General features: G+C 36.0%; 2 protein-coding genes and 1 pseudogene across 2 annotated transcripts; all 3 read right to left on the reverse strand.

Annotated features, from left to right (window-relative positions):
* Window positions 1–714: 714 nt before the first annotated feature.
* LOC139040587 (olfactory receptor 5M1-like) lies at window positions 715–1,621 on the reverse strand (annotated as a pseudogene).
* Window positions 1,622–8,306: 6,685 nt separating this feature from the next.
* On the reverse strand, window positions 8,307–18,416 carry LOC106832667 (olfactory receptor 5M11-like). Its single transcript, XM_014843521.3, has 2 exons — window positions 18,382–18,416; window positions 8,307–9,207 (listed from the first exon to the last, which is right to left on the reverse strand). Exons 1-2 carry the CDS (start codon window positions 18,414–18,416, stop codon window positions 8,307–8,309), a joined length of 936 nt encoding a protein of 311 aa, XP_014699007.3.
* Window positions 18,417–20,736: 2,320 nt separating this feature from the next.
* Window positions 20,737–21,675, reverse strand: LOC106832582 (olfactory receptor 5M5-like). Its single transcript, XM_014843424.2, has one exon. It carries the CDS (start codon window positions 21,673–21,675, stop codon window positions 20,737–20,739), a length of 939 nt encoding a protein of 312 aa, XP_014698910.2.
* Window positions 21,676–26,477: the final 4,802 nt, after the last annotated feature.

Genomic DNA, 26,477 nt, shown 5'->3' on the forward strand with positions numbered 1-26,477 from the left:
CCTAAGTCAGTGCTACTACATAAAAAATATATCTAGAATCCTTTATACTACACTGTGATTGAATTGGATCTATATTCCTGGAAACTCATAAGCAGACATTGAGGGTTTATTTTCAAAATTGAGGAGCATGACCAGTATTTACAAATGGACAAAAAATTTTCAGGATGTGTATGATTTGAGTTGGGGAAACATTTACAGAAAATTTAACCTATGTGTGATTTATATATTTAAAATTTCCTTAAGGCGATTCTAGCAATTAGTCAGGCACCAGAGCCATTGTTCTATACCACACAGTAAAGAAGAAATAATTTCATAAGTTAAAAAAAGTGTAAAAATAACTATCCTATTTTGAACCTCTCTTTGGCACTGTAGACCATATAATTCAGAAAAGATGGATTTCCAGTGTTCCTGTTAGAATTAAATGCAATGTTTACCCTCAAGTAAGTAAAGATATTAAAGTATCATATGGAATTATTGGATACTGCCCAATTTATTTTTAGAGGTTCTCTGCTAAAGAAAATATTTCTTGATTACAACATTTCAGTGTGTATTAAAACAAGCTGTCTTGAAGATATTAATTTTGAGGAGAATTTAGCTAATGTCATTGACAGCTCATGAAGATAAATAAATCATGACTACAGAGTAGTAGGTTTGTCCTGTGAAGGGAGTCACTTTGACATCACAGACACTTAGTAATTACAAATGAACAGATGCTTAAAATGCAATTTTATGAAAGAGATTTCCCTTAATCATTTACTGCATGACCTGGATCACGTCCTTGTTCCTTAGGCTGTAGATCCATGGGTTTAGCATCGGGCTCAAAAAAGCATAAAACACTGTAACTATTTTGGACTCCTCTACAGACTTCTCAGATGGTGACTGTTGTGAGATGGGAACCACAAGTAGAAAAGTCTTTGTTTCTGCCTTCAGCTGAATGGATTCTCAGGATGGATGCAATGATGAAAACATAGGACAGACGAATGATGAAGAGGGAGCTTAAGAGAGTAAAGCCAGCAACTATAAACATTGCCATGTTTTTGACATAAGTGTCAGAGCAGGCCGACATTAAAAGAGAAGGGTCAGTACAGTAGAAACGATTGATTTCAAGGGAGCCACAGAAAGATAAGTGAAAAGTCAGCAGTGTCTGAGAGAGTCCATTGAGGAAACCAAAAGTGTAAGGGACTGTGACTAGACACACACAAATGTTCTTGGACATTCTGGTACTGCAATGTAAAGGGCTGCAAATGGTTACATAGCGATCCAATGCCATCGAAGCAAGGATATAAAACTCAGTGATAACCAAGGCAATGAAGAGAAGACACTGCGTGAAGCATCCAGCATAAGAGATGGTCTTCTGGTCTGAGAGGAAATTGTACAGCATGTTTGGAGTAATGTTGGAGGAATAACAAATGTCTACAAAGAAGAGGTGGCTAAGGAAGAAATACATGGGAGTTTGGAGGTGGGAATTAATCTTGATCAGCACAATCATGCACAGATTCCCTGCCAGCATGATTAGGTAGATCACCAGAAACACCACAAACAGGACTTTCTCTAGCATTGGATCATCTGTGAGTCCCAGGAGAATGAATTCCATCACTACAGTGTGGTTTTGAGAAGACATTTTCTTATCCCTTGAAAATTAAAAGTGACAAAGTAAGGAATTCTTTCCGTTCCAGATTCTGCTTTTATTATTTTATTCCAACGGTTTTATCACTTATACATTGATCTATTCATGTATGAGGAAATTGCTATTCTCCTATCAACAAACACATCAGGATGTCTATGTAAATATATTCACCCCATATCTCTGTTGTTTCTCTCTATATATATCTCTCAAATGTGCACACACACTCTCTCTCTCATATATTTATAACTATGTATTTATATATAATTTTATTTATATTAATTAATTTAAAGTATACAATAATATTGCATATTATATGTATACATATTCACACGTTTATACTGTCTTATTAGGAAGCTTCATATTTGATATTTTGTTCAAAAGTTTTGGGAAAAAAAGCCAAAACAGTGCAAGTCTCATATGAAAAGCAGCAAGTCGTCAGCATCATTCAAATGGACAAGTGAAGGAAGTTGGGTTTCTAGGGTCCCTTCAGCTGTGATATCCTATTGTTTCAGGTATAAAATAAAAGATAAATGTTCTGTACAGTATTTTCACTGGAAACCCATAGTAGCCTGACTTAATTTCATAAAGAGGTCATTGGATTAGTGAAATTTAGCTCTTAATATATGGCTCAGAAGGTACAGAATGAAAAATTGTTCTCTCTGGTTTGTAAATTTCCCCACTCATTTTTTCATGCAAACTTCAAAGTTCAATATTTTTCCATTCTAGGGCTACAGCAGTGAACAAATTCCCCATCCTCATGGAGCACGTATGGTAGGAGGAGGAACGGATACTAAACACATAGGTAAAGATGTATAATATAATGTCAGTTAGAAGCAAGTATTAGGAAGAAAGTAAAGCTAGGATGCTTTAGAGGCAATTTTCCCCAACATTTAGGGCATACTAATCTACACACAAAAGAACAAAACATATTTTTGTGAAGAAATGTAGAAAATGACCTACCTGTAAAAGCTGACTTACCATACTTTATAAAAACACAGTGGGGGGCTCGCCTGGTGGGGCAGTGGGTAAGTTCACACATTCTGTTTCTGCGGCTTGGGGTTTGCTGGTTTGGATCCCTGGTGTGGACCTACACACAGCTTGTCAAGCCATGCTGTGGCAGGCGTCCCACATATAAAGTAGAGGAAGATGGGCACGGATGTTAGCTCAGGGCCAGTCTTCCTCAGCAAAAAGAGGAGGATTGGAAGCAGATGTTAGCTCAGGGCTAATCTTCCTCAAAAAAATGAATAAATAAAAACACAGTGGGAAGATTTATAATGTGTTTAAGTATATTCTCTGGAGTATTTTTTAAATAATTCTAAAAAAAAACCAATTAAATACTCCTTGCTCCTCAGGGGCATAAACTTAATTTGATGCTTTGGGAACTAGATTCTCCTTTGAGGCCAATGTCCCTACCTAACTTCTCTATAAACAGCTTGGTACTGTTTATGAGATCTTCAGCACATATAAAGAATTTAACCATCAGTTTTAACACCATGGAAGGAGGAAAATATGTGTATATAAGTTTTATAATTTTAATATAGTAAAGAGCAATTGAAATTCCAATCAGAAAGCTTACATTTTTCTCTATAACCACTGAAATGAAGTCATCTAATGAAAGTGAGGAGTAAGAAGGTACAATAGATGAGAGATTTGAGGAGCAGAAAGACTAGGAAAGCCATAGACTAGGAAAAATGATGCTCACATTCCATAATTCTGACAAGGACTTGTATTCAGAATACATGAAGATTCTCAACAATAAACTGGTCAAAATATAACCATCCTAACTAAAAAAAAAAGTATAAGAGGTGAACAGAAAGTTCATAAAATAAGTGAATAGTCAATAACCACATGAAAAGAATGTCAACATCTATAATTGTCAAGAAAATGGAAATTATAACTACAACAAAGATAATGCTTTATATTCACATTAATGGTGATAATTGCAAAGATTAACAAGAAAAATATAGATAATGACAATGTGAAGTAATTGTAACTTTCATAATATATCACTTGATGGGGTATAAAATAATTCAACTACTTTGGAAAACTGGTTGTTCCTTATAAAATTTCTTATAAAGTTAAGAGCCTTATAAAACTATGGCACAGCAAGTATTACATATTTATCCAAGAGAAAAGAAGACCTACATCCATAAAGAAACTCAAATATCTATCAGCAGATGCATATATAAACAAATTGTGATAGACCCAGATAATGGAATACGAGTCAGTGATAAAATTGAACAAACTACTAACACAACTTAAATGAATCTCAAAAACATCATATACAGAGAGCGAGATTAACTTCCTGAAGGGCAGAGTGATGATCTCCCCAAACCAGTTCCTCCATAAAAGCAACAAGAACACTGGCAAAAGTTGTCACAATCAACTCTTGAGAACTCTGGATATTTACCAAAGGCTTGCAACAATTCTAGGAAAATTGATTCCATTTATTCAAGTAAAAAAGCCAGAATCTTGTTAAAGAGTGAGCTTTGTGGCATTTTTGTATGCCTTATTCCTACCTCTCCCTCCACCTACATAGTCCCCTTGAAAACTAGAATTATGATTGCATGGCTGTGCATATTAGTCAAAGTGTATTAGAATTTTTACATTTTATTGTAAGTAAATTTTCTTTATAAATTTGGATTAAAGGTAAGTTTTACTTTCCTCAGAGTCAACTTGATCAAATTATTCACTAGATGTTTGATAATAAGGTGCTAATAAAAAATGACAACAGAGGTACGATATCAGGCCTCTTCCCATACTTAAATTAAAGCAGGTCAAAAGCAAAGCATTGGAACCTAATTCTTCAAACCGTTTCTTCACCTAGAAAATTTTTAACAATTACATCAATGGTGGAATCCAGACAGAAACCTGATTAATCTCTTCTCCTTTTTTTGTTTCCACTATCAAGGAAGCTTGGACAAAAAAAAAAAAAAAAAAAAAGATGAAGAAGAAAATGAATGCTCAAAGCAGCAGAAGGAGGAGAAGTAGTTGGATGAAGAGATTTAAGTAGTAAATAGGAGTGGACAAGGGAATACTTGCAAGTTTTCTCAGTGAGTCTTCATGAGTCTGTTCTTGGTGAATATTACATGCACGGTGCCATGGCCTATGAACGGTACGTGGAAATCTGCAATCCCTTGCATTGCAACAGCAAAATGTCCAGGCCACATTGCATCTGCCTGGTCTCTTTCCTCTACTTCTGAGGTTCTACAGTGGGCACAATGCAGGTAATATTGACCTCTCACTTGTCCTTTTATGGACCCAACACCAACAATCATTTCTACTGTTCTTGCCTATCTCTCTAAATGTTGACAATTTATGACACTTTCATGAAGCAAACTGCCCTCTTTGTGTCTACAAAGATTCAACTCAAAAGTTCCCTACTTATCATTCTCATCTGCTACATTTTCATTTACATCACACTTATGAAGACATATTGCAGTGAATGGCAATACAAAGACTTCACCTGTAGCCCCCCCGATGGCCTTCATTGTGTTTTGTGCTGCATGTAAATGAGACCAGCAAATGAGCAGACTGTTGAACAAGGAAAATTGTGCACATGTTTTGTATTTTTGTGAGTTCCACCCTGAATCCATTTATCTACAGCCTGGGGAACAACGATGTGAAACAGGCTTTGAGAAGAGTGTTTATGAGAAACCTTAGTTCAATGGAAAAAAGTTCTATTTTGACAGTCTCCCAATGATAAAAAACATAAAAGCCTCATAAACAATAAAAAGTATCCCTTGTTGGTGTTACATGAATGCAATTCTTTGGGATAACAATATTTTTTTACATATGTGCGTAACTAGGGATTAATTGAGAGTCTAATGAAAAAAATGAATGGAAAAGCTGTGTGGAAATGATGGTTGATAGGAAATACAACAGAAGATAGCTGTTTATCATTATGCAATGTCATGTTTTTAGTCCTACTCAAGAACTCATTTCCACTTGATTAATTAGAAGATGTTCTTCCTTTCACTTCCTAGGTCATCAATATTGAGCATTGCTTAGCTACTCTTACCAGCAAAGTGAAGTGCTTTAAAATATATTTCCTCAATATGAAAATGATTTACTTTAATTCAATATATTACACAGTTTCCTTTAATGAAAAAGAAACTCACATCTCTAATTTCAAAGATTTTCTCACTGCACATTGGTGTATATTTTATTCTACTTCTCTTGACTATAAAAGCATATGTGCTCTTTTTTCAAGAAAGAACTTAATACTTTACATGTTTTAATTATTCTATGACTTGTTTCATTAGCTTCCTTTAATCAAAACATTATCTCTTCTTAATAGAGAATACTCACTTCTGGTTTAGTATACTCTTGTTACAGAAGAGTTTTATATCATTTTCCCTACTACATAATTAATGATTGTTATATACTTTTACATATTACCTTTCAGTTCTTGTCTGCCCACAAACAATTTTACATAACAGCTCCTCAAGTATGCATGAATATTAGGTTTTAGTGTTTTAAAACTGAATAGTATTATAAGAATATTCCAAATTGGTTAACACTCTTTGAAATTGGCTTCTTTTTAATTGCACAATATAACTTAATGTTGATATTTTAGTATTTCGCTTCCTTTTAATAGTCAGTTTTTACTTTTATCTTTCTTTGGGAAGGAACAAAAAGACTAATACTGTGGGGCTGGCCCCGTGGCCGAGTGGTTAAGTTCGCGCGCTCCGCTGCAGGCAGCCCAGTGTTTCGTTGGTTCGAATCCTGGGCGCGGACATGGCACTGCTCATCAGACCACGCTGAGGCAGCGTCCCACATGCCACAACTAGAAGAACCCACAACGAAGAATATACAACTGTGTACCGGGGGTCTTTGGGGAGAAAAAGGAAATAATAAAATCTTTAAAAAAAAAAATGACTAATACTGTATGATATCACTTTTATGTGGACTCTAAAAAGCTGAACTTGATGAATCAGATTATAGAATGATGATAGGTAGGGGCTAGGAAAATGGGGAAATGTTCATCAAAGGGTATAAACTTCCAATTATAATATGAATAATTTCTGCAGGTCTAATTTACCACATGGTGATTATAGTTAAAATACTTTTGTGCTCTAACAAGTGATAAGCGAGTGGATCTTAAATAAGTTGGCGACTTCTAAGAGAATGAAAAACTGTTATTATGTGAGATGATAGATTTGTTAACTAACGTTATTGTGATAATCATTTCACAATATATAGATGTATGAAATCATCATGTTGTACACCTTAAAGCTACACAATCCTATATGTCAATTATATCTCAATGAACCTTGAAAAAAACTAGTCAATATAATTTCAAGGTTAAAATCATAAGTCTGTGTTCTCTTACAATAAAAATAAACTACAAATACGTAACAGTGAAATAAGTTTTTAAAGGTCAAATATAAGGTAATGAAGGACTCTCTGCTAAACAACCCAGAAGTTAAGAAGTCATTAGGAAAATAGAAAAATATTGCAGACTGAATGAGAAAAAATAGAAAAATTAGTGGCTTTCAGCTTAAGCAGTGTTTTGGTGAAATGTATAAACATATATGAGAAAATAAATAATACTGAAATCATTAATCCAAATATTCATTTGAAAATGAGAAGACAAGGGGCCGGCCCCATGGTGCAGTGGTTAAGATTGCTCATTCTACTTCGACAGCCCAGGGTTCACCAGTTTGGATCCTGGGTGCTGACATGGCACCGCTTGGTAAGCCATGCTGTGGTAGGCATCCCACATATAAGGTAGAGGAAGATGGGCACACATGTTAGCTCAGGGCCAGTCTTCCTCAGCAAAAAGAGGAGGATTGGCAGGAGATGTTAGCTCAGGGCTAATCTTCCTCAAATAAATAAATAAATAAATAAATAAATAAATAAAATGAGAAGACAAGATAAAAGATAATTCCAAGTAAATTCTAAATTTTGGAGAACAGAAAGCATTCATTCTTTTCCTAGACCTGAGTTTGTGGATCGAGGCTTGCAAGTCATAGGTAAGAAGTAGATCCCCATAGCTCAGAGGCCACAAACTGGACCCACAAACTAAGTCTAGGAAAAGAAAGATCATTCTATTCCTCTCTCTTCCTGTTCTCATATTGACCAGTATACGTGGACATTCACAAGAAACAGGAAACCACTCTCATGACCCATAGTTTCTAGCTTTACTTAGTAAGTCAAAAGAGAAGTACAGAAGGGCATTTCTTAAAAAGTTCTATCCCCTAAAGATAGATAGTAAGAAGAATGGAATAAATTCAAGGAACTGAGGTGAGAGCATGTTTATTCTGTTTACCATTATAAACAAGAGCACACTGGGGTTCCAGGGCATATGCGTTGGGAATTTTCACTTAGAGCAGTGCTCCTCAAAATCTAATGTGTTCACAAATCACCTAGAATTTGGTTAAAACAGAGACTTGAATATAGTAGATGTGAAGTGCAGAACGTGGTTCTACATTTCTAACAACCTCCAAGGTAACACTTTTCCTGCCAGTCCATGGATCACACATTGAGTAACAAGGGCCTAGACTAATAAATTCAGTTCATTTCTTCCCAGACTCAAGATTTTCAGCTGAGATATTTGAGACATATCCAGAGAGAACACCGAAACTCATCATGAAAATGCAAAGACATCTGAGCTAAAGATTTACAATTAGGATTTTTTGGAAATTGGAGGCGGTGCCATCTTATCGACCATATTTCATCTGAGGACATTCTTCAAGGCCTGCTTTACATCTCTGTTCCACAGACTGTAGATGAACGGCTTAAGCACTGGGCTTACAAAAGTGTAGAAGACAGCTATTATTTTGGATTCCTCAATAGTCTTATATGTTGGTGATCTTACATACATGCAGAAGAGTGTTCCATAAAATAGTGTAACAGCCAATATGTGGGAACGACAGGTAGAGAATGCCTTGTGCCTTCCATCTGCTGATTTGATTCGGAGGACAGCAGCAAAAATGAAGGCATAAGATACCAGGATGATGGTGAGGGAGTTGGAGAGGTTGAAGCCAGCTGATATGAGCATGGCATGCTCTTTGAAATAAGTATCAGAGCAAGAAAGCTTGATGAGTGGCAGGTCAGCACAATAGAAGTGGTTGATGACATTGGATCTGCAGAAGGTCAAGCGGAAGGTCAGGATGGCCTGGAACAGCCCATCTGAGAAGCCATAGACATAAGGAAATGTGGCCCAGCAGATGCAGACACGCCGGGACATTTTCACACTATAGCACAGAGGGTTGCATATGGCCACGTAGCGGTCATAGACCATTGCTGACAGCATGTAAAACTCAGTGAGGAGAAGTGCGATGAAAATATAACACTGTATAAAGCAGCCAGCAAAGGTGATGGTCTTCTTCTCTGATAAGAAATTAGTCAACATCTGTGGTGTTGCATTTGAGATGTAGCACAAGTCTACAAAGGCTAAATTAGCGAGGAAGAAGTACATGGGCGTGTAAAGAGGAGAGTCCTGTCTGATTAACACCATCGTCCTCAGGTTGCCTAAGAGGGTGACAAGGTACACAACCAGAAACAGCACAAAGAAGGGAGCCTGGAGTTCCGGACTATCCGTGAGCCCCAGGAGAATGAATTCTGTTACTGTACTGTCATTTTTTTTTTTTTTAAAGATTTTATTTTTTCCTTTTTCTCCCCAAAGCCCCCCGGTACACAGTTGTATATTCTTCGTTGTGGGTCCTTCTAGTTGTGGTATGTGGGATGCTGCCTCAGCGTGGCTTGACGAGCAGTGCCATGTCCGCGCCCAGGATTCGAACCAACGAAACACTGGGCCGCCTGCAGCGGAGCGCGCAAACTTAACCACTCGGCCACGGGGCCAGCCCCATGTACTGTCATTTTTGATGGACATTTTCTGAGAGCCTGTGCCTGCACTTGAAATAAATGAAAATAAAGCAGACATGAAGGTACAAATAACATTGCTGACTATTGAAATGATTTTTCTCCCTCGTCATTCAGATGAAAACTATCATAACCCCAACTTTGTACCTTTACTAAGCCATTACATTGAATTGTGTTTATACATCTGTCTCTATGCCTACAGTTTTACCTCTAGCTGTACCTATACATAACCATACTTATACCTATTACCATATCCATATATACAACTATGGCACATATTCTCTTTTGCCTCTCAACTCTACTCAGTCTGTAATGCCTAGTTTAAAGGCCAGTTCTTTGTGAAACATCTCACTTCACTCCCATCATTCATGAGGTTGAATTAATCCCTTTCTGCTTTTTGCTTTAGTGCACTCTATAAACCTCTAATTTATTCACAAGCACATTACATCACCATAGTGAATCTACTTTCTACTCATATGTTAGTTCTTCAGCGTCAGGCACAAAGTCCAGTTCATCATTATCTTGTGACTTCTAAGCATATATTTATATATTGATTTTAAAAAAGAAAAGAAAAAGCGTAAGCATGAAAGATTAATTACTTGCAATGTTTTACTCATATCTGTGTCTCCACAGAGCTTTTCATGACATAATATCCTTAGGAGAATTAGTGCTTTGGAACTTCAGTGTACAAAGCAGTTGCTTGGGAAGCTTGTTAATCAAGAAAATTCACAGATCGTTTGTTTCAGAAAGTTTTATGTGGGATTCTGGGAACTTCATATTCAACAAGTACCCAGAAAATTTCAATGCAGATGTTCCCAGAATCACACTTTAAAAAGGCACAGTCACAGTAGTCCCATAAACATGTCAAATAAATGAACAAATGCATATTAAATCAAATAAAATCTTACACAGTTTTTGAGGACGATCTATGGCAATGATGTAATGTGTTGATAAAGAAAAGAAATAAATTTTGCATAGTCTGTATTTGTTATTAATCACAACTTGTGTCTATTAGAGCTATTCCAATCCCTATGGCTTTTCATCCCCTTCATTTCAGAGCTAGAGCTGAATCCCCTCTTCTTTGTCTTGAGATGCTTTTATTTTTTTCTCTCACACTTCACATTCTCTCACACTTCATTTTCTTTAAAACCTCCACAATTCTTGTCTCATTTCAATAATGTGTCACTAGAACTTACTTTAGTATAAATTTTAGAAAGACAGTGACAAACACTCTTGACACCTATATCTTCTTTGCCCAGAACTGTAAGTTCTTAATGAATAATGGTTGAATACACACTAATAATAGCTATTGATGACATACAATGATCTCTAACTGTGAATCACCACTTTTTCCCATTTGTAAGTAGGATTAACAATATTAGTACTGCCCCCCTCTCAAGTCAGGCTGACATAAAACTAGATATTCATAAACAAGTGTTTACTGATGCTCAGTGTATCATGTGATTAGGCACTACTGATGCAGAAAGGAACAAAACCTTCAAACCCCCTGCCTTTCTGGCATTCACATTGTAGTGGACAGATTCAGCTAGTAATGTAAGCAGGTAAATGGTATTTCAAATGGCACTATTATAGAGAAAAATAAAGAAGATGGAGTTTGGAGGAAAGGGTGTTCAAATTTTAAATAGTAACATCAAGGAAGAACTCACGAAGAGGTGAATTTTTAGCAACAAATTGAAGGAGGATGAGAACAAGCAATAAGCCTGTTTTAAGAAGGATGCTCTAGGAAGTATAAAGATCAGATGCAGAGATGTCATATGTGATCTTTCTGTGGAAGTGGTAATGATACACGTGTGTAAAGAGTTCATGCAGAGAAGTGCAGAAAATCCAACTGAGATATTCCCTAAAATATGAATGTTTCACTTGATTGAAAGTCTGTTTCATCTCTACCTAAGACTTTCCTTCCAAGAATATCAGTGTCCTTCCCTGGAGAAGAGGAGTCAGGGGTTAGGTGCAGTCCTTTCAAGAAGTGTGTAGCAGGAAGTACTCCGCAACCAGGATATTTATTTATATGACAGCAGCAAAGTGACTTAGGACATATTTTCATGTTCTTCTACACCTCGAAAACCCCACGGAGAGAATTGGTAATGCTTACCACAACTGAGAAAAATGGAATGAAAAATCTTAGGATTTGGCAATTTCAGATCTACAAAAACAGGGCAAGAAATTCGACTTCAGGGTTTCATTTGCAGAAGGACTCATTTGTTGCATGTCACTAACAACTACCTCTGCTTTCTGAAATGGTCGTGATGCAAAAGCTCAGTAACCTGTGTGAGATCCATCAAAACCCAACTGAAGTAGAACATTGGTACTGGTAACAGCAGAGTCAAAAAGGAATGAAAATTTTGTGTTTACAGAGAAAGAAAACCGTAGCCAATCTGACTGTCTGAGTCCGGCCAGAGAAAAAGGTGAACATCTTCTGAACAAGACGCTTGTGAGTTTATTAGTTCACAAGCAGAGAGAGCCTCTACCTCCTGGAGAAAGAACTCACAGTGGAGTAGCTCAAGGATGGTAAAAAGCCACAAATTGTGAAACCTGCAACTAGGAGAACTATGTAATACGCAGAGTCTAGGACAAATAAAAATGTAAGTGATCCTTGTTCAAAAATTGTTAAGAATTTCAAGACTCTGACACCAGAGCATTAAACCAACCTAGAGGGAGTTCTGAAAACAGAGCCCTGCCAACTGCATAAGTTGCATGTCCATGAAGCCAGCTTTTCCTGGAACACAGAGGGTATCAGAGCTGACAGTTGGGATATGAAAGGAGAAGCATAGTGTCTTAACCCCTGCTAAAGTAAAGAATAGAAGGAGAAGAAGGAAGCAGGGGAGGGTGATGTGGAGGGAGAGGAGCAGGGAAGAAGAAGTAGGAGGAGGAGGAGGAATATAGGAGAAGGGGAGAAAGAAGAAGAGGAAGAAGGAAAAGAGAAAGAAGCCTCAAAGCAAGGATTTAGCCCTGGTGAGATCCTCTAGATGGTAACCCAGCTCCACAGGCTAGTTTTTTTGTTGTTGTTGGCCATTCAATTACAAGTGAATGAGAAAAGACTTTGTTTAAGACAAAAAGCAAGTAGAGCTATGGAAAAACTTTAACCTTAATTCACTGTAAGAATGGTCCTTAAACATTGTTTTTTAATCTTTTACATGAATCCCTTGAAAACTCTAATGAAACTATGGATCTTCAACTAAGATAAAAGCACATACTCAAAATTTTATCCCCCCTTGAAAAAAAATATATTAAGGGTCTCATAGATAAGCTGGCTCTAACTATACGATCTCTTGTTTTGGGGTAAGCTCTGTCCTGTTGCTGAAAATGTCCTTACATTTGTGTGCAGTGACCAGAATGTTTTCCTTTTTAGTTCTTTTGCACGAGTGACAGGTCTATAACATATTGCACAGGAAGATCGACTGAAATTGCAATAAGCCTATTGTCAAGAAAATTAGTTGTGGTTCAAGCTTTGCTAGAGAAAACAGAAAGGATTGCCTCAAAGTATTTTGAAGAAACAGGGTGCACTAATGCTAAAATTATCCTAGAGGTCTACAGAGGAAAATATGATTTTGTCCATTTATGCATGTGAAGGTGAAGATAAGGGATATGTTTGAAATGAGCAGTATAAGCATAATAACTCGTCACTTTTTAAGAACCAACCCTCCAGGTGACTTAAAATCTTGGGAAATAGAAGTGCCTTATTTAATTGGAAATAAGGAGATGCAGAAAAAAAACCCGACTGAAATATGTTTTCATGTTGTCCTTAGGGACATAAAGAGCTCTATGCCATTGAGAACTACAGATAAAGACAAGCTGACTACTTCTTATCTGTTTTCAGGGTGACTTTCTCTTTGCAGTAGGGAGAGTAAATGGGACTACCTCTGTCTCCTCACTGCCCTCTCCTCCTTCTCCCTACAACGGTAACTTAGGAATTTTCCAACAGATAATTAAGAGGAGGAGAGCCTTGAAATTAAATTTATAAGGTGCTTAGAGGCAGGCATCAGAAAACAATATCAATTCATGAGAGCATCTGCAAGGAAGGAAAGTGTGCACAACTGGAGTTCCACAGTGAGAGATGAGTCTAAAGCCCAGCAGAGTGTCTTGTGTGAACTTGACATTTGCAGCCTGAAGTGAGATCAACCCTAGTTATAGGTATACACTAATGCCTAACTCATCAGCAGGTAAGTCCATATGATCAGATGCACATGGAGAGGGGAGCACTAAGCTATTCATTGAGCTTTTTCTCTGTGTTTAAGGAAAAATTCTATCAAGCAAAGGTTCTGGATGGGTCTGGAACCTATACTCAGCTCCATAGCCAACTTACTTACGAGTGAACTTGGATAACATCTAGCCTTGTTGCAGCTTTTTCAAAATAAATAAATCAAATTAGATTATGTAGGGTCTGCTCTAACATACTGAATATCAAGGAGTCAATACTTTAGTATCTAGAAAGTCAGAACTTTATGAATCTAATTCCACTTAGTAACCTGTTCTGATTCTGGCTCCACCGATTATGAATTCAATCATAGTGGCAAATTATTTAACCTGTCCTACCTTAATTTTACCAGCTGTAGAAGGGGAAATGCAATTGTCCTGAGGAATAAAATAGCTAATTCAAAGCTTAGAAAAATGTTTTGTGTAAAGTAGGGATGCTATGTGTGCTGCAAGAAATAGAGTTAAGACTTTTCAGAGCTGACCTCACTAAGTCTCTGCCAACAACCACTGAGAGAAGGGCATGTTCTCTTTCAGAGATAAAACTCTAGATTCCTGAGCACCATTGATTTGCAAAGTCAGAGACAATATGATTTTTAAGGATGGAAAATCCTTATAATTTGTAAATGTCACTTTGAGACTTTAATAAAATCTCTTCTTGACTAAAAATAAAGAAAGTAAAAACACAAAGACTTACTTATGATTCTGATAAGCACCTGTTTTCCTAACCTCTGATTAAGGAAGCTTCTTGATGTCTCTCTAAGCTGTAAAATGTACTCATATTTATACCAGGGTGTTGGCGGTAGGGACCTACTCTAACAGAAAGTCTCAGAAGGATTTGAGAGTAGCAGTGATGAGTGTTACATCACAAATCACCACTCTTGGGTTTAATTGGAACTCTCTAGGGTCAGAAAGCTAATCATATGCCTGTCATATTTTCCAAAATTTCAAATTTATTGTTTGTCCTAAAATCTCTGTGGAAGGCACACAAAGATGTTCTTCTTGAGATTTTCATGAGGGTCTGATTTTTATGTTTTCTTTTTCTTTTCTACTGAAACTGTCTCCTCTCCTTAAATGCAGAGTTCTTAGCAATGTCCTCTCTGATGAACATTGATGTCTCAAGCAGGGTCAGCCATGAACAAGAGTGGGAAACAGACAGGGCTGTTGGCAAATACCTTTGTAAGCACTTCCTACCTAAGGACAACTTTCACATAAGTAATTTAATTGATTCCTCAAAGTAACCCTCAGAGGTTGGCACTCCATCCTGACCTTTCAGCTAAAGAAATAGAGGCCCAATAAAAGAATAGGGATGGACTAACCCATCCAGTGTCAGGAAGCTGTTCTGTGGCTGGGTAGGATTTGAATTCCTGTCTTATACACTTTTTTCAATTGTAGGTAGCTGCCATTTCTCAATCTAAAGTCACAGTTTGTCCTTACTTCCCTCATCATTTTTTAAATATTTCCTTAGCTTCCCTCCAGTCAGTGCCTTACTTATTCTCAACAGATTCAAGTTGGTCCTGGCACTAGGAACAGTTCAAAATGAAGTCTTCTCACAAGATGCTTTCTCTACCTCCACAGAACTGGGTTCGACCTCCAACCTCCATGCTCTCTTGTCACTCTGCCCCATCATTGTCTAACCTAGTCTGTTTTAATTACCTACTAATATTTCTATTTCCACCATTAGACTACAAACCCTTATGGGTAAAGACTGTGATCAACTGTCACGGGCCCTGGGAGATATTAGTCAATCAACAAATACTTGCTGAATAATTTATGGAGTGTGCAATGTGTGCCTAATACTCTGAATATACAACAAATGTTGGTTATTCTCTCCCAGGTGATATTGCGCTTTATGGAGCACATTTCCTTATCTTTAAAAAATGAAACTCTGTAGGGAGATGAAATGGGATGAGTGGCTAATTTCTTTAAGAAACCACAGGAAAGAAAAGAGAATGTGGGGTAATCTTTATGGGTAACAAGAATCAAATACTTAAGATGTGCCAAGAATTAGCTTAGCACTTTATAAACATTATCTCAGCTAATCCCCAGAAAACGCATGGGTCATACTATTTTTATCTTCATTTTACAGATGGGAAAGAAGCAAAGGGAGGTTAGGTAACTTTCCCTGGTGTATACAACTAATAAGTTTTAAAGATGGGCTTCAAACAGGCCAATTGACAATCCTTGAAATTACATTGTTGATAGTTCAGCAAAGAAATACGAAAGCTCACACAATACTAAACATTCTCCAGGTATAGTGACATTCATTCACTCACTCACTCATTCATTCATTCATCTATTAAGTTAAAAAATGTTCAGAGAAAACCTTCTATTTGGCACTGTATTGTTAATGTAGAAATCATAACAGAAAGTCAAAAGATGGTTTGTGTCCCTGACAAGTTTATGCTTTACTGTGGGAGGGTGAAGGACACACACTTAAAGTTTCACAATCAGGTTTTAAATTATCTATAAGCTCATGAAGATCATGTTAGAAAGTGATAGAAGGTGGAGTTTGCACCCAAATAATCGTAATGCAAAGGGCATAGTGATAGTTTGTTAACTCAATAGATATTTACTGAGAACCGTCTCTATTCTAGGTTTTGGGATAAATCCTGGCTTTAAAATCGTGAGCAATAGCAGACACAGACCTTGTCCTCATGGACCAGACATTTGGGGAACGATGCAACCATGAATCAATCACACATATAATTTTAAATTATCATTATAAAATATCCTTTAAATTAAAGGTACGTGAGACTGTGAGAACATACACAAAGAGGGTATGACTTACAAAGATCAGCCAAGGAGGCCGTGAAAGTGGAAAAGGGTAAATACAACTTAATCCCCACAAAGAAAAAACTGAAACTGAAAATTTCAAAACTTAAAAAAAAGAAAATATTTTCCTTACAGAGAAATAAAAAATCTAGTAGTACCATCATCTGTACAACAAAACTAACAGGAGCCAGAGTATGAAATATTTTCCAAGCACTGAAAGGAAAACTGCCTATCTAGATTCATACCCAAATGAATTCTTCTTTGACAATTAAAATTAAAACAAGACATTTCCATACAAATAAAAGCAGAGAGCATTTATCTCCCATAAACTCTCAGGGAAAAAAGCTAATTAATGGTATATATCACACAAAGGAAAACTAAATCCAGAAGAAAGAGTAGGATGCAAACAGAACAGTGAGAAAGTCATTGAAAAAAGCAGCTAAATTTAAAGGAACGTTGATAATAAACAAAAAAGTAATATAATTATAATGTAATCATATATAAAATATAAACTATATTTCAACAGTCTATTATAAAACAAGAATTTATTATCAATGATTTATTTTATACTTCCACACAATAGCATGTAAGATAGAAGCCAAAGGTAACTGGAATTAAAATATTCTATGTTCCTTTTATTATTCAAAAAAAATACACTTACTGAGTAATAAAGACTTAGTTAAGTATATGTATCAAAATTTAATGGAATTTACTAAAAACAGAAAATAGAATGTATATTAATCAAACAAGAAGTAGAAAAAAAGAGGAACTTAGAAAACACAACTTAATCCATGGTAAGAAAATGGGGGAAAAGCACAGGGAAAATTTTTTAAAAGCACAAAATAAGCTGTTAGAAAATATTAATAAGTCTCAATATTCACAATAAAATAAGAAAGTCAGTAATTAGAAGGACTCAAGGCCTGAAAGTCAAAGGACAGAAATACACATAGTAGGCATCAACTAAACAAAAAGGTTGAAAAATAGTGCTAAACATATATGAATATCAGGGAGAAATAGACTTTCAGATTTTCATCATCAAAGATGGGATAGAAATTATAAAATGATAAAAGGAATAATACTAATTCATTACTTGACATGCTCTAATAATACAGCCTCAACATTTAAAGGAAAAATTTACAAAAAGAAATAGACAAATCCACAAACATCTCTCTGAGTTTTTATATGAAACAATCAAACATTTGTAGGAATACTGAAGATCTGAAAAAAAAAATCAACCAGATTGACCTAATAGGACCTGCTCTGCTCTGCTCTCAATTCTTGAGAATTTTCTGCCACCATTGTCTTCCATAATTTGCATGTTCCAAGAAGAAAAAACAACGGTAAGAAGTCGGGTGCCATGACATGGATGGGTGTGTAAATTACCCAACAAGAAATGTACTGCCTTTAATGGCTAAAGAGTAAAATAAAATGACTGCCTTGGCTCTTTTCCTTGTGAACTCTTAAATTAGGTCATGGCAGCTTCCACTGTGGGTATTGGCCCAGGTGAGTAGGAAAGATATAATGATTAAGGCATGCAGAACTGATGACACCTTGAAAATATGATAAGCCATAACTAAAGAATATTTGTGATGTTAAATACCAAAATAAGAGGGTAGATACAAGACTAAATATAGTCTATAAATTACCTTTTTTTCTTTCTCATTCTCTTAACCACCACTACTGGATCAATGAAGTTGGTTTCATGCCCCTTCTGAGGAAATGATGGACATGGACTCTGAAGAGGCTATAGGTATTTGTATACATTTTAATGCCAGCTCTGGTGGTCTAGTGGTTAAGATTTGATATTCCAACCTCCAGTCTCCTCTCTTTGTCAGGGAACAACACCACCCACATGTCTGTTGTCAGACTGTGGTAGCTGTACGTTGCTTTGATGCTGAAAGCTACGCCACTAGTATTTCAAACACCAGCAGGGTCACCCATGGTGGACAGGTTTCAGCAGAGCTTCCGCCATGTCCTTCTTCTTAGTCTGTCTTAGTCTAAGACAGACTAGGAAGAAGGACATGGCCACTGACTTCTGAAAAAATCAGCTTGAAAACCCTGTGAATAGCAGTGGAGCTGTTTGTGATATAGTGTTGGAAGGAGAGAGGATGGTGCAAAAAGACCAGGCTAAGTTCTACTCTGCCGTACCCAGGGAGACTAGGAGTCAGAATTGACTTGACAGCACTGACAACAATGAATACATTTTAATGGTATATTCTGTCAGAGGTCCTTTAAGAAAATAATGTTTCAATTTTTCAGATAAGGGGCAGTAAAGGCAATTTTTGTAAAAATAGTTTGTATTGATGAAGGATTGACAGATTGGTCCTAGAATAAAGAATCTAGAAACAGATTGATACATATGAAATCTTGATATAAGACAGAGTTTACACTAAAACTTTAGTTTTCAGAAATGTATGGAGTATTAGAAAAATGGAGATTTTTTTCATTAAAAAATAGGATTAGAGTCTGTTTTGCAACATTTAATACACCAGGCAAAATAAAGATTTACATGTGCAAAACCAAAACTGTAAAACATTGAAAGAGAAGATAAGTGAATATCCTAATAACAGGAAAGAATTATTTAGACAAGACATACAAAGCACAACCATAAAGAGATTAATAAATTTGAACTATGTTAAAGTGAAAAACTTCTGCTTCACCAAATATATCATGCACAGAAATGAAATACAAGCTACAAACAGGTTGAAGATATTTGCGTTTCATATATCATTAAAAAATTATTACTTCGTTCAGATACACAAGAAGCTATTACAAATGCAGGAAATAAAGAAAATAACTTGCTGAAAAGTAGGCAAAGAATATGGACATACAACTGAACAAAAGAGAAATCTTCAATTAGCATCAAAGCATTTAAAAACACTTCACTTGTAGTGATGATTCTAAAACTTAAACAAGGAGTGAGAAACCTTTTTGCACCCATCAGATTGGAAAACATTTTGAAGGTCTGACAACGTATTGTGTTGACAAAAATGTATAGTAAAAGGCACTCTCATACTGTGTTGACAAGTGTGTAAGTTGCTAGAGCAATTTGGCGACATCTACAAATTAAAGATGTTCATATTTTATGACCCAGACGTTACCATCTTAGGTCTATCCATGAGAGGAACTTCTGAACTGCTACACATCCCAAATTCCACAAGAAAATGTATTGCTGGATTTTCATATTATCAGGAACTGGAAAAATGTAATTGTTGATCTGTAGAAGAATGAATGTAAATATTGTGGTTTGTTTATACATTGCCATAGAATTATCAATCAAAAGTGCTGCTAAATGAACCAGAATGGATAAATCTAACAATATTTATTGAAAAGTGAATTGCAGAAGGATGCAAAAGTGATTTCATTTATATAGTTTTAAATCTTCATTTATAACTAAATCAATGTAATATTATATAAAAATAATATGCAATTCTGTTAATGCATAAAGACCCAGAAAAGTTAAAACTCTATGGAGTGATAAGAAACATTAATTCATATCAGAGTTTGCTGCAGGAAATTAGGAGAGAAAGAGAGACAAGGAGGATTCAATTTGAGAATATGTGAGTATCTGAAATATCTGGAACAGAAGTGGCATTGTGTGAAAACTTAACAATGGTTAGTTAAGCTTCCGTAACTAGTCTTTATATTGTTTTCCATTTTTGGCTGTGTGTTGGAAATGGTTCATAATAAAAAATCAAGTGAAATCACAAAATCAGTTTTACAATGGGAATGAATATTAGTAAAAAAAAAAAAAAAAGAAAAAGAAGAAAACCCTTCTGAAGGAAATTTGGTATTTCCAGCTTAGAGCAATAATCTGAGATGCCCAAAGATCTTCATTGCTATATAATTTGTATAATTTGTATAGGAGAAAAGAAATAAAAACTCATCTGCTATAGTTGATGAGTTTCTGGAAAATAGTTTGGAATTTATTAAGCACTATAAAAATCTAACAAGTTATCATTGGCATAGAATCATTTGATAATTCTATCTTTTAGAACTTTGTACCTCTGTGAGTAATGTAGGTAATTTCCTCTGTTCTTTATTGATTTTATAGAGCAATAACAATGCCTTTTAGTCTTGTCTCTGAATTTCTATGTGGTATTTTCTTTTTGATTCTCTGAGATAACACTGTAAACTCTAGCAAATAATTTGACACATGCTTCTAAGTCCCACATGAGAATTACAAAAGATAAAAATTACTTAATGACAAAAAGTGATGGGTTAATTTAAAATGCTCATTAACTGGTCAGATAATATGGATATGTTATATATCTGTGACCAAAACGTCTATCTTATTTAGTAAAGAATTTCTTTCGGATCACTTTCCTCATTGCTCTTTTAACATCTTTGTTCCGAAGACTATAGATCAAAGGGTTTAGCAAAGGACTCACAAAGATATAAAAAATAGCTACAATTTTCCCTTGTCCTACAGAGGCCTTAGAAGGGGGCCTCAGATGCATGCAGAACAGTGTCCCATAAAAGATGGTGACAGCTGTCAGATGGGACCCACAGGTGGAGAAAGCCTTGTGCCTCCCCTCAGCAGAGTGGATACGAAGAATGGCCGTGAAAATGAAAATGTAAGAGATGAGGATGATGGTGAGAGAACAAGTCAGGTTGAAACCAGCTACCACAAACATTGCAGTTTCTTTGACATAAGTATCTGAACAGGCAAGAACTAAGAGAGGAGGGTCCGCACAGTAAAAGTGGTTGATTTCATTGGGTCCACAGAAGGAGAGACGAAGCATCAGGATGGTCTGTGCCAGACCATTTGCAAAGCCATAAATATAAGGAGTAGCAACGAGAGAGTGGCAAACAGATCTGGACATTTTGCTACCATACAACAAGGGTTTGCAGATGGCCATGTAGCGGTCATAAGCCATCACTGTGAGCATATAATATTCTGTGATCACCAGGGCAATAAAAAAGTGGAATTGTATACAGCAACCAATGAAAGAAATGGTTTTTCTCTTGGATAAGAAATTAACCAGCATCTGAGGAGTGACATTGCTCACGTAACAGAGATCTAGAAAGGAGAGGTGACCAAGGAAGAAGTACATTGGAGTGTGAAGTTTTGGGTCACTTCTGATTAACAAAATCATGCTCACGTTGCCAATTACTGTGATAAGGTAGATGACTAGAAAAATCACAAAAAGGACAGGCTGCAACTCTGCTCGATCAGTCAGTCCCAGGAGAATAAACTCAGTCACTGCTGAATAGTTTTTCTTTGACATTGTGTTTGCTGGCTTCAAATGAGGTCTAAAGTAAAGAAAATAAAAAATGCATTTGTCTTTTGTCGTTTCTGCATTACCCTCAACATGTCATCCGATTCCTCTTCCCCTTCGCTTAAACTTGTAAATACATGTTACATAAGTAAGCATGTGATTGATGTATTACATGTCTAAATCAATATAGAGGTCTTTTATATAAAAGCTGTCATATTTAAATGAATTTCTGCAAATCTTTTCTTGTTTGAAAAATCATTCTGTTACTGCAAGTATTTGTTGTTTTTGTTCAATTACAATTTCCTTAAACATTGTTTCTTTGAATTTGTAATCCTTTGTTTTTCAATATACCTGTTGATGTAGTATCCAAAGCATCAGTCATCGACACTTATCTGTTTTTCAGAGCTGAATGGACTTAGAGATGTGGAAATGATATATGGCATATATTCTTGTAAAACCAGGATCTAACTGTCCATTTAAACTCAATGTTATTTCCAAGCTGTTCCCTCTCCCTGAAAGTCTGTCCATTTTCCCCACTCCAGTCCACTTCAGGAGGCCATGATTTCCCCAAATTTTACGACTCAGCTCAAAGCTTCTCCTTTGTTTTGTATATTATTGCCAATCATTGAGATCAAAAATTGGTTCACGGAGCACAAAAGTAAGTGTTTTTGTTTAAAAACAGATGTATATAACGTACGTAAATAATATGTGTGTGTGTTGCTATACACATACACATATATTGGTGGCATAAATATTCTTTGGGGAGTGGTAAAATAACGTATTAAAAGTCTCACTGGTCGGGGGCTAAATCATGAAGAAAAGATCGACAAAAATATCCTTACATCATAACAATTTTCTTGTAACTTTACCTTATTTTAACTCTTGCAAAAAGCAAGAGAAAAACTCTATTGCATGAATCAATTTAAGTATTTTAAAACAGTTACATGGTCATTTTGAAATAATAATCATGTTACCTATACATTGAGACGGCATGCAAGATATCATAAAGTGTATCTCCCAAAATTTGTGCAAGATAAAAGTGACCACGAAGACCATCATGGAAAAATCTACATTTTCTTTCAATAACATGCTTCCAGGTATGCCGATATTATTCTGACTCTTTTTGATAGCTGAAACAGCAAAGATGGACACAGGTTACTTTGTAAGGCACTTTGTGAATGTACCACTCCAGCATTCTTTCCCATTGCATTATTCCATTCTGCACATGAAGACTTTGGGCTTATTGACCAGGGTAATAAAATGTAAGGCAAGTCTCCTAAATCAATATATCATAAGAATTTTGTGGTTTTTCTTCTTTAAGTTCAAAGATCATAGTAATTTTCATACTAGAAAAACTCACTTTGGTGCTGTGATGGTACATTATTAAGTCTCTATATTTTAAACATTAATTAGGAGCCAAAATAATTATTAGCTCCATTCAAATCTTTACTGTGTGGAAATGAGCAATGCGAGCAATGAACATTCCAAATAGTTTAACTAAGTGCTTTATGGTAATAACCTTCCTTTAAAGAAACAGAACACAACATCCTACATGAGTTGAGCAAGGTGACTTCAGAGAGAAGTATTTGCAAGTGGACAGAAGTGGCTCAGGGGACACTTGAGGCTTTACACTCATGACATCCACCCTCACATGGAGGCTCTCTCATGTAGATGCTTGCTGCCACTACCCAGGTTTCCTCATGAAATGCATTTTGGATTAACTTTGAATAATTAATACAGGTTATAAATCTGAAAGTGGCCCATTCTCCATGAAGGGGCTCTAGACCATTATATGATACAATGCCTATAATTATAAAGAGTAACATTGTCAACTCGGAAGGAATCGGAGAGATTATTTAATACTATCCCCTTATTCTTCTTCATGAAACAAGAGAGAGCAAGCACGGTTAGCTCTTGAGAGTCAGCAAATTGTTACAGTTACTCGGGTCTGCAGTCAGAGTTTCTGCCTGGATAACCCATATCCTCTGATTCCTAGCTGTGGGGCTTGGGCAAGATTCATCTCCATTCTCCATTTACAAATGCTTATACTCTGAAAGACTAGTAAAATTTAATTCAAGACATTTACTACTCCATCAGAATATGTTTCAGCCCATAATTTTATTTTTTGATTAAAATACTTATTTGAGATATTTCGACAATACCTAATCTCACCTGTGAATGAAGGGTGATTTCCCAATGATAGCATGCATATGAAGAAGTGAAGAGTTTATAATGGAATTGTTATAAAGGGACCGAATCCCTAGGGTTTAATTATTTCCAGCAGAAAATCATTCAAAATATGAACAACCACTTTCTCTTTTACTCTTTTGTAAATCATAATCATATTGAGAACATGATTTTTACCCACTCCCCAATATCATCAGGGAATCAAATCTCCTGAGAATTATGAACCAGTGGGATTCATTATTTATTTTAATTTATGCCTTAATGTCTTAATACTTTTTGACATGGGGAAATATTAAGTTCTCTTATTTATGACATGTAAGATAGAATAATACATGGTTTAGGGAGAAAGTTTCTGTTTTTGGAATACCATTGGGAGATGAATTAAATTTTGTTAAACTTGGACTAGCTGTTTATTAATCTGAGCCTTGTGCTTTATTTTTCAGTAGGAATAACACGTAGCTAGGGAACATTGTGGATATGTAGATAATATAGATGTGCTGGTGATTCTCCCTTTGTCACCCTAGCCCACCCAAAGCTATTGCCTTTTCTTCTCCACTTGCTCTGTCTACCTGGAGTTTTACCCTTAGGGAGCACACCAATGGAGCTCCTTTGGTAACTAGTTTCCAGGTGAATTTGGCCAATGGAAGAAACCAACAGGATGTCAGAGTTGAGAGGAAGAAAATAGAGCTCAGTTTCTTTTTCAATCTCTTCCAGATTCACAATGAAGGTGCTAGAGTGGCTGTAGCCTTCCAAGGAAAACTTTGGTGGAGCTGTGTGTTGAGGAAGAAGATGACCAGGGACTTTCTTCCTCATTCTAGCTCTCAATGGGCTCTAATGACAAGAGCCACTGGCTGGCCATTTCAGGACTAGGGGCGTAACTTTAACATAAATAGAGTCATATAAACAAATAATCATTTCTGAAGTGATAAATGGTATGAGGAAAAATAGACCATGGTTCATGATTAAAGAGCTATTTGAAATGGGTTAACTTAGACAAGTGGCCAGGCAATCCCTTTCAGAGGAGGTGTTATTAGAATAGAGATCTAAATGAAGTGATGAAATGAGTCACCCAGAGGTCTGATGGGAGAACATTGTAAACAGAGGGAACAGTATGTACAAAGGCCCTGAGGTAAGAATATGCTTGGCATATTCAAGAAACAGTTAGAAATTCAATGTGGCAAGGGCAGGAGGACTGAGGAGAAAGGGGTCAAAAAATTTAGAGAGGTGTATAGGAAGGCATTACATAAGTACTTGTAGACTCTATGATGTTTCTTAAGAAGTTTATATTCTAGCTCAAGTGGTATGGAAAGGCTTGGACTATTATACCAAGTCCGTAACGTGATGTAGTTTATCTTTATAAAGATCGCTGGCTTTCATGGGAGGATAGAGGACGTCAAGTGTGGAAGGAGAAAGATCATTGTTATAGTTTGGGCAAAAGATAATTTCATCTTAGACCTGACTGGTAGCAGAGGAAATTCTGACAAGCTGTGTTAAGATTTAATATGTAATATTTAGAAAGTAGAACAGTCAAGATTTCCTGATGGTTAAATACAAAGTGTGATATCAAGTGTATGGGACATGTTGCAATTTATTGGAACTCAACTTTAATTTGTTTCAATTTTCTAATGTCATAGTATGCTGACTATCTGAAGGTGATGTTTAAGCTTGAGAAGAAGAAGAGGAAAAAATCCTTTAATTGGAGGAAATTTCTCTTGAGAAGGAAACTTCTGAATGAAAGAAAATTTTATTTTCTAGATTAAAATATTGTAGATATTGATATTGACTTGCCCTCATCACCCACTCTAAACAACATAAGCATGACTTTATTTAACACTGAAGAAAGTCAAAATATTTGGAAGCACAATACTTTTAAGGGGAAAAATAGTAGGAGATTGAATTAGAAAAACATGGATGACCAAGCTGTTCCACACTGGTGTAGAACAGGTTTTTAATCCCTGCTTTTTCCTACTTTCATATTCAAATTCAAACATTAATCAGTAAAGATTTTTTAATTTAATGTCTTGGGATCTGGATGATATTGAAAATGAAATTTTTTGTTTGTTTCTTGCTAATAAAGGCAGTAAGTGTTTATCATGGAAAATTGTGACATAGATATAAAGAAAGCTTTACTTTTCCTTAATCTTCGTGTTTTACAAAATTGTCATAATATATATATTGGTGTGCCCTTCTTTTTTCACAAAAAAACTATATAAAATGATTTGCCCTTTCATTCGTTGGGAATTTCTTCATTTTAATGTCTCTATAACATTCTAATGCAAAAATCTGTCATGCTATAGTCCCAGTCTCCTGATGATGACAGTCAATACACCCCTCCAGAGATTCTAGATATTTACAGCCAGCTTCTATTTTGTCTGGCACATGTCTATGCCTAGCCGGTTATTAAATGCAGGCAGTCCTCACTTTGAACAGTGTTGTGGTAACTGGGATCCATGCAAAGCAAGCACATGTTTCCAGTCTGTACAGGTTTCAGTTAGCCCAGTACTGTGTAAAGTGTGGGTGACCTGTATGTAATACATAACTTGTTTCCCTTTTCTCCATCATAAAGCAAACGTTGCTATGAAAATCTCCTCCCATTTCTCATTATACCTTCAGCACATTCTCAA

This window comes from Equus asinus, chromosome 17, assembly GCF_041296235.1.
Source record: "Equus asinus isolate D_3611 breed Donkey chromosome 17, EquAss-T2T_v2, whole genome shotgun sequence".
Lineage (NCBI taxonomy): Eukaryota > Metazoa > Chordata > Mammalia > Perissodactyla > Equidae > Equus > Equus asinus.

What these genes read in the sequence shown, in the direction of transcription:
- LOC106832667 (XM_014843521.3), bottom strand. Translation starts at nt 18,416, where the DNA reads ATGGCGGAAGCTCTGCTGAAACCTGTCCACCATGG. An exon ending in CTGAAACCTGTCCACCATGG is followed by an intron (nt 9,208 to 18,381) that starts GTGACCCTGCTG and finishes AAAAAATGACAG; the next exon opens with TACAGTAACAGAATTCATTC.
- LOC106832582 (XM_014843424.2), bottom strand. Translation starts at nt 21,675, where the DNA reads ATGTCAAAGAAAAACTATTCAGCAGTGACTGAGTTTATTCTCCTGGGA.